General features: G+C 25.3%; 1 protein-coding gene across 1 annotated transcript; it reads left to right on the plus strand.

The window, feature by feature from the left end:
* Positions 1–3,454: 3,454 nt before the first annotated feature.
* LOC130961851 (auxin-induced protein AUX28-like) lies at positions 3,455–9,639 on the plus strand. Its single transcript, XM_057887887.1, has 5 exons — positions 3,455–3,930; positions 7,241–7,485; positions 8,020–8,158; positions 8,627–8,688; positions 9,227–9,639. Exons 1-5 carry the CDS (start codon positions 3,629–3,631, stop codon positions 9,262–9,264), a joined length of 786 nt encoding a protein of 261 aa, XP_057743870.1. The 5' UTR covers positions 3,455–3,628; the 3' UTR covers positions 9,265–9,639.
* Positions 9,640–10,032: the final 393 nt, after the last annotated feature.

The following is a 10,032-nucleotide window of genomic DNA, read 5'->3' on the forward strand; positions in this document are numbered from 1 at the left end:
AAGAAGGAAATTATTTTGCTGAGCGAGTAGGGTGACTTGGTGGAAGGCAAAGAGAAAAAAGAGGGTGAGTGGGGTGCCCTGCAGCGGCGCACATGGGAATGGGTTTGTGCCAACAAACTCACATGCCTTCTTTTGTGGGCTCCACATTCTCTTACACCCTTCTCTTCCAATGCCTAATTTGGGCTTTCTTTATTATTCATACCAAAATTAATTTTTTCTTTCATACCCTAAATTATATTCTTAATCAACAATAATGCCATTCAAAGTTTTAGTTCTCTTTTTTTCTCTATTATGTATTAACCCATTATTAGGAACATGATTGATTGCCTCAAAATGATGCATGCGGCTATTTCTTTTAACATATTTTTTTTATAATAATATCTTATTTACACGGTAATTATAGATTAATAATATCATATTAATTGTGTTTCACTTATTTATGTTGAAGTTAGTGATGTTTGTGTTGTATTTTTTTAAATTTTTTTAGTTTTAGATGTATCTTGTCTCGTGCATTATGTGGTCTTATATTTTTATACACTTTTTATATAGAATTTTGTGACGGTTTAAATTATCGGAAAAAAATTATAAATGAATATATTATGCGACTAAGACATTGTATTTGTGTTTCTGTAATAAATTTGTGAAATAATTTTCACATATACAACCCCAAACTTAAAATTATTGAGACTTGTGAAAATAATACAAATTTATTAATCATTTGACCAATTTAATGGCATTATTAGCACTGAATTTTTTTAATTAGATTCCATACATTTTTATTGATTAATTGTGATACTAATTATTTATCTATTCCAAAATATACATATTCCTAGAAATAATTATTATATACATAATGATTTCAAATTTAATTAACCTCTTTTCTTAGTATTTAATGATCATAATAATTATAGATATAAAATTAGTTAAATAATCATAATAATTATTTCAAATTTAATTTGCATTTTATTTTTGTAAAATAGAATATTTTAGGATTTAAATCTTATAATTGTATAATACAAAAAATTAATCACTAAATTAGTTATTTCTATAAAATACATAACAAAATATAAAACACACATTAAAAAGTGAATGAAACACAATATATATAAATATATAATAATTGATCTGATAGGTGATTTTTTATGTACACAACTTTTTTTTTTAATATATCAACATACAAAAGTTTTTTTTTTTTTTAAAGAGGGGACACCAAATTTCAATTTTTTATGTACACAACTTTTTTTTTTAATATATCAACATACAAAAGTATTTTTTTTTTAAAAAAAAGAGGGGACACCAAATTTCAACCTAGCTATTTTGTTTAGAGAATGTTAGATGACTATAAAAATTTATATTTTTTACCATCATTTTTAGTTTTCAATTTAATTTTTTTAGTCTAGTAATTTAATAACATGTTTTAGCCTATATTTTTAAATAATAATAACTAACTAATAATTAAAAATAAAAAATTATGATGACTATTCAGTTTTTTTTTATTTACATAAGATTATATATGTATACGGATTTGTGTAGAAAATCATAAGCTTAGGTCAACATTACAACAAAAAAATATATATACATGTAATTAAATATGGCAAAAAGTAAAGATTGTAATCTTAAAACTAAAATAGTAGACATCCACTATATATCTAGGAGCTTTAATCTTAGAAATTTCAAAATGCATTTTATTGCTTTGCTTCACAAAATCGAATTTAATTTACTTGAGATTATATATGTCCCTGAACTTTCATTAATGAGGATCACAGTCATCCCACAAATTAGAGACATAGTCAAATGCAAGATTTTTGGTGTCTCAAAATTGAAGCTACGCATGTTGTCAAATGTCAACCGTACCTGATGAATATATTTCTACTTAATTAATTAATTAATTACAATTAGCCAACAAGCAAAGAAATCTTGGACTCAATTTTTCAGTTCCTCTATTTTTATTTATTTATTTTTCTTGCATTTTTTTAAGGCAAATTGGTGAGTGTGTCAACCATGTGTTGGTGCACCATCCTGATTGAAGCAACACCTTAGAGATTAATACCCTAAATTATTATTATTATTATTAGGTAGAGAAAAAAAAATGAAATTTTAAGTGATGCAGAGATACTTGTCGACCATCAGTTTCCGACTTACTTAATATATATTTTTTTAGACCATCATTTAATTATTTGTTCTAAGTTGAAGCTGGAAAATCAATTACTTAGGTTCGGAATTCTGTTGACCAATCCTAGCTTAGCTAGCAAGTTATTAAGATCAATGATCGATCCAACATCGATAATGTAACTACTATTCTTAAACCAATAATTAAGATGAATATATAGCGCAGTTAATCATCACCTGCAACTATATATGATATCTAATCTTAGGTTCACCAACAAATTAAATTTGATTACTAATGTATTTACTTTTAATTCACTATCTACCATATATCTCCATATACCACCAAGTGTATAGCGAAATTATTTATATTAATAATTAACTCCAATAATGTTTAGAAAACTTTTCTTCTGTATGTAGAAAACATACATTTTTAACTTTTATACATAACAAAAAAAATGATATATCAACGGCAATTAATATATATATATATATATATATATATATATATATATATATTGTAACAGTTGATATTGTTATTAGTTGATGGAGATGTTATTGTGATTGTAATGATGCTGTGAAATTCGGCTTATGAAAATTGAGTTATTATTTAATTTTTAGGTTGTTTAAAGAATTAGTTTATTTGTTCACTTAACTATGAAGTATAATAAATCTGAATTTCGATTTAAATTTGTGTATGTAACAATTTATTAGTTTAGCTACTTATGAAAAACTAAATAATTGAGCTACTTATGAACAATCATCCTAATTATAAAGTATGAATTTAATCTCAAAATTTTATACATTATTTTAAATTTGACTCACAATTTTATAAGTCAAACTTATCAAATTGTTATCAAATCAAGTTTAAACCGACTCTAAAATTGACTTGATTCCCTTTCTATTACTACTTGCAATAATATATGGCAGTCATTGTGATGTGTATTGTAGCTATTACCACGTGAAATTAAAAAAAAGGGCTAGACAATTAATTTTTTTTCTCCACAATTTAAAACAATGATGATAATAAAGGAAGAAATAAGAAATTCACTCAATTTTTTTGATAAGTTTGTGTGGAAAGGGGAAACCCTAGGAGAAATAAAAGAAAAGAAAGAAAAAGAAAGAGATAATAAAGAAAGCATGCAAGTCCAACATTGGTGTCCACTTCCCACTTCTTCCCACTCAACAATCATAGGAAAGATAACATGACCTTGTCCTCACTACACCCAGCACTCTTGCCACCACATCCCCCTCCACGTGTCAAAATCCCATTGCTTCCAATAATACCAAACCCAAATTACAAAAATACCCCCTCTCCCCCTTCTATTAATGTTAATGCCCAAAAGCTTCTCCCTCCCCATACATACCCTTGCAATAATAATAATAATAACAACTCATCATCACTATTATTACTACTAAAGCACTAGCTATATGCTTATTAGAGAGAGAAGAGAAAGAGGTTTAGAAAGAGAGAGAGTTATAAAGTGAAAGAAAGAGAGAAACAAAAGAAGAGAAATCATCAATGGAGAAGATGGTGTTTGAGGAAACTGAGCTCAGGCTTGGGCTGCCAGGGAACAACAAGAAGAAGAACAATGAAAAGAAGAGAGGGTTCTCTGAGACCGAATCTGAAACTGAGAGTGATGAGAACAATAACAGTGATGAAACTTCCAACACTACCGTGGATTTGTTGCTGAATCTCTCGTCACCAAAGAAGGAAGCAAATAAGAATAACAACAATGGTGTTGTTGCTGAGAACCACTCATCTCCTAATAATAATAAGGAGAAGAATCTTCTTCCTTCTGATCCTGCCAAGCCTCCTGCTAAGTAAGTCCTTCTCTATATAAAAAAATTCTTACGCCAAAATCAGTCATAAAAATTAATTATTATATATTTTTATATAAATAGAATAAATTTAATTTATTTTTAATATATATTTTATATTTTAACGTATATTTTATATTAATAATTAATTTTATAAAATTTTTAAATTATTAATTATATTTTTATGTATAAATATATATATATTGTTTAACTTATTTGCAATGTATATTATATTTTGTTGATTAATTTTGTGGTTAAATTTTGGTGTATAAGTCACATGTTTGATTATATATATAATACTAGAATCATCATATGTATGTTATATGTATTTGCGGTTTTTTTCCCTTTTTGTATATCTATCACTAAGTTAGTCTTGTTTATTTGAACTGGGTATGAAATTGTTGGGTGTCATAATAATTTCTCTTTTGATAGAAGAGAGTATATATATTGATTTGATATATGTGCACAAAATATTTATTTACATATATTTGTTTAAATTATATATATATATATTGTTCTTATAATATAATTTCAAAGAATAGATCATTTTAAGTGTTCTATAATTTGATTTTGCTTATGCCTTGTTATTCTTATTATTATGGAAGACTAAATAAACTAATAAATTTTTACCACTCATCTAATAATAATTTGTTAGTTGGTATTTCTTCATGTACTATATATATGGTGGTGATGATGAACATGCACATACATGAATATGCACATGTATAGTAATTCTTTGTGTGTGTGTATGTTTTTTTATTTTTGGTGTTTTTTTTTTTCAAAGTGTATGTATTTGATGTCTATTGGATTTCAACTAATTTAGGTTGGGTCAGGTTATCCCACTATGGGGGGTAAAGCTTTTCAAATGCTATCTTCTTTCATCTAAATGACTCAAATTAATTAAGACTTTGGTTAATTAAGTTGAATAACCCTCCAATTACTTGAATTTAATTAGCTTTCATAATAATTTTTTTTTTTTTGGGAAAATATTGGTTGAAATCAATCATAGGATAGACAACATTGTCATGTGATAGATGAACTACAATAATAATTAAGCTAAGTCATACATAGGTACTTATCTTTTTGTATTCAATAATGGAAAGGCTAATTAAGAGACATGAATTATCATTAGAGAAAACACACACACACATACACTCGTATGATTAATCTTGATGTGTTGTATAATAATGGATTTCGGTAATTATATATCTCCACCAATGTTTTTTTCCTTTAATATATATACTTTGCTACTCTTTTCATTTTTATAAATGATTGTTTAATTTTAATTTAAAATACTCATATAAATTAAAATTATTAAAGTTTTAAAATAAATAAAAACCATTTTACATAATTGGGGTTAATAAAATTTTCCTATTCATTTTTCTCTCTCTTCCATTATTCTACTGCTATTTCTATTTTCTCACATAACTCACTTATTCGGATCATTTCATTACTTGAGAAAAAACAAATTAAATTACCTAATTTTTTCTAAATAAAAAATATTTATGAAAAAGAAAAATGTTAAAAATTAAAAGCTTATTTAAAGATATCATATATTCCCACAGGCTAAGCTAGCCTAGCACTCCAATTAAAGAAGCTAATTGATTTTGATGATAGAGTACAGAATTGTTATGATTCAAATCTAGGTTGTTGTTGTTAGGATTATTCCATTTAATTTGTTTGATCTTGAAATTAGATTTATATATTCAAATTTATTCATCATTTTATTATACATAATAAGTTACTATATTATTGCCATTACACAAATATCAGTAGATAGTAATGATTTTAAAGTTAAATGGTGACGATTTAGATCATCATAAAAAATTTTATAGACTTTCAACAGCTGTTATTATTTATCGATTTTTCTGCAAAATATTATATATAAGTCAAATGGTGATGATTTAGATCATCATAAAATTTTTTGTAGTCTTTTGTTAGCTGCTGCTGTTATTTACCGGCTTTTCTGCAAAATACTATTTATAGTAAATGATTTTATCAATATTTATAACTTTGTGTGATTCATATTTAACAAATAATTTATTATTTGTATAAATTATTAATAGTGACGATTTTGAAGTTAAATGGTGATGATTTTAAATCAACAAAAAGTTTTTTATAATCTTTTATCAGCTATTGCTATTGCCAGCATTTTTGTAAAATACTATATATAGTAAATGATTTCATCAATATTTATAAAAGTACAATTTTGTGTGGCTCATATTTAACAAATAATTTATTATTTGTATAAATTAATAGTGATAATTTTAAAGTTAAATGGTGGCAATTTAAATCATTACAAAATCTTTCATAATCTTTCGTCAGTCACCGCTATTTGTCAGCTTTTTTTTATAAATAATCACAAAATTTTTTGTAACATTTTGTCAGCCACCATTACTTGCTAGTTTTTTTAAATCTTTCGTAACCTTTTGTTAGTCATCGCTACTTATCAGCCACCGCTACTTGCTAGCTTTTTTAAATCTTTCGTAATTTTTTGTCAGCCACCACTACTTGTCAGCTTTTTTTTTGTAAATAACCACAAAATCTTTTGTAATCTTTTGTCAGCCACCGCTATTTACCAATTTTTTTGTAAAATATTATATATAGTAAATGATTTCATCAATATTTATAAAAGTATAACTTTGTGCGACTCATATTTAACAAATAATTTATTATTTGTATAAATTAATAGTGACGATTTTAAAGTTAAATGAGACAATTTAAATTACTACAAAATCTTTTGTAGCCTTTCATCAGTCACCGCTATTTGTTAACTTTTTTTATAAATAACCACAAAATCTTTCATAAGCTTTTGTCAGTCACCGCTACTTGCTAATTTTTTTAAATCTTTCGTAACTTTTTTTGTCAGCCACCACTACTTGTCAGTTTTTCTTATAAATAACCACAAAATCTTTTGTCAGCCACCGCTATTTGCCAATTTTTTTGTAAAATACTATATATAATAAATGATTTCATCAATATTTATATAAGTGTAGCTTTGTGTGACTTATATTTAATAAATAATTTATTATTTGTATAAATTAATAGTGACGATTTTAAAGTTAAATGGTGACAATTTTAAACCACTGTAAAATTTTTCGTAATCTTTCGCCAACGACCATTATTTGCCAACTTTTTTTGTAAAATACTATATTCAGTAAATAATTTCATTAATATTTATACAAGTGTAATCCTGTGTAACTCATATTTAACAAATAATTTATTATTTGTATATTATTATTATTATTATTATTATTATTATTAAGAATAATAATGCATGAAAATAATAAAAATATTATTAAAATATGTATAGGGCTCAAGTGGTGGGATGGCCACCAGTGAGGTCATACAGGAAGAACATGTTTGCAGTTCAAAAAAGCAGCACAGAAGAGAGTCAGAAGAATGAGAAGAATAACAATAATGGAAATGGTAATGGAAGCTTTGTGAAGGTAAGCATGGATGGTGCACCCTACCTTCGCAAAGTGGACTTAAAGAACTACAACAGTTACCCTCAGCTCTCTGATGCCTTAGGCAAAATGTTTAGCTCTTTCACTATTGGTTTGCACCTTCATCCTTCACTCCTATTTAATTAATTATACTTTTCCTCCAAAATAATATTCTTCAATTTTAAAATATTATATTTTTTTTAATGAATTTTTTAGGAGATTTAATTAATTACTTGTATGGGTATATTAATTATTTTTCAAGAATATTTTTTTATTATGATAATACTAAATAAAAAAAGTTAAAAAAAGTAAAGATAAATTTGATTTGTAGTTGTATTTTTTATTTTTACTTTCAGTAATTTTTGTTTTTAGATTCTGTAAAAAAAAATTATTTTCTGTTTTTATCTCTTATTTTGTAAAAGACTAAATCTAAGTTTCTTAATATTAATATTTCAATAATTTTCATTTATATGAATATATAAAATTATCTAACTAATTAGTGAAATTAATGGATCTTGAAGTTGATTAGTTTCTTAGGAAAGGAAAAACAAGTAACCATGCATGCAAAATTTTACTATTATTAGTTTATATCCATAGTTGAATGATATTAGATATCTAATGGTATGAATGATTGAAAATAATGAAGGAAGTTGTGAATCAGAAGGAATGAAGGATTTCTTCATGAATGAGAGAGCTTTGATGGATTTATTGAACAATTCTGATTATGTCCCAACTTATGAAGATAAGGATGGAGATTGGATGCTTGTCGGTGATGTTCCTTGGGAGTATGTTCATTTTCTCTCTTTTCTTTTCATCACTTCTACCACATTATTCTTGGACCTACTTGCTTAGCTTGTAATTAATCAAAAGGGGAAAAAATGAAAGTAAAAAAAAATTGTATATATTGTAAATTAAATATAAAAAGAAATAATTTGAATTTTATTAATTATGCTGTATTATTAATTATTATAGATTATTATTAGAAACAAGTACCATTATATAATACATATCATAATTATTGTATCATTAAAAAAATTAGAAATAATCTTTCATAATTAAGAACATCTATCTGAGTTGTTATAACTACTAATAAGTGGTGAATTAAATTATTATGTACTTCTTTTTCCCTCACTCTTTTGCTTTCTATACTACTTGTCTTTCTTATAACATGTGTACAAGCCAAGTAACTATATATATATATATATACTCTATGATTTTAGCATAACATCAATATTTGCTTTGATGTTAACCAGGATGTTTGTGGAATCATGCAAGCGTTTACGTATCATGAAAGGAAAAGAAGCAATTGGACTGGGTTAGTATCTTTTTTTTTTCCAATTTTATTTCACACATGAAACCCTTGTGTATTTAGTCATCATTATTATTCAATGCATTCAATAATTCCTTCTATTTACTCATATGAACACCATTCTTTAACACTACTTTTGTACCTTTTTTTCATTTATTATTAGTGGATTAATAGGCTCTTATATGTTTATTAATCTATTTTTTATTTATGTATTATATATTTTAAAAATAAAAAATAAAAAAATAATATGCACATCAAAATAAAAAGGCTAAATAAAAAATTGCTTCTTTCTCATATAAGAGTACAATTGGAAAATTGAATTAATATATCTTATATCTAAATAAATTATTTTAAATAATAATAATAATAATAATAAAATGGAAGAAATGATGTTAGTTATTAGTTAAGATCATTATATAACAATTTAATCAAATATGTCAAATTATCTAATCATTCTTAATTAATAACTTTACATAAAGATAAATTTTGTTGGTCTTATTTCTCCTAAAAAGAATATTAAAGATAATTTATTTTGTTAATGTAGCACCTAGAGCCATGGAGAAATGCAAGAACAGAAGCTAGAGAGTAGTGGTGGTTATAGCAGTGTCCATAACCTGCTCCATATCCCTTTGTGGTGCCCAGTTGACTATAGCAGACAAAGATGGACAGAGAGAGCATGGTCTTCAAAATATATAGTTTTAATTATAATATTTTAATTAATCTGTGTATTATCATGGTTTGTTATATATAATATTAATTATCAAACATAGCACTAGCTAAATGCATTATGCATATGCATGTGTAAGCATAAATTATGAAACATAAACTATAACGACTCTAAATTATGTTGCAAGACCATTTTCTTTTTCTTTTTGTTTTCTCCTAAAAAAATAAGTTTCTTCTTGTGTGTGGATGCTCAATAATAATGTTAATAATGTGCTTGTTTGTTGTTGTAGCTATGGTATTCTATTACTTTAACTTTTGAATTTGCATTTCTTTTTTATTTTATTTTATTTTATTTTATCATTGTTCATTTATTCCTTTAAGACTTTATTTGTTTTATGTCTAAGAACTAAGAACCAAACCAAGTTTAGCTAAACTATAATTGAGATGTTTCCTGAACATGGTGGATGGGGGGAACAAGATCATGTGCATGTTCATGGAGCATTTATGCATAACCATTGATGCATGTTCTTTAATTTATTTATTTTTTTATTATATGAACATGCAAATTCAAATTTTGGTTAAATAAAATATTTGGAAGAAAATTAAAAAATTAATCTAAAACCATCTAACCTTATTTTATTGTATTCTTAATTACTGTATGTTAGAATAAGTATATAATTTTTT

This window comes from Arachis stenosperma, chromosome 2 (genome assembly GCF_014773155.1).
Source record: "Arachis stenosperma cultivar V10309 chromosome 2, arast.V10309.gnm1.PFL2, whole genome shotgun sequence".
Lineage (NCBI taxonomy): Eukaryota > Viridiplantae > Streptophyta > Magnoliopsida > Fabales > Fabaceae > Arachis > Arachis stenosperma.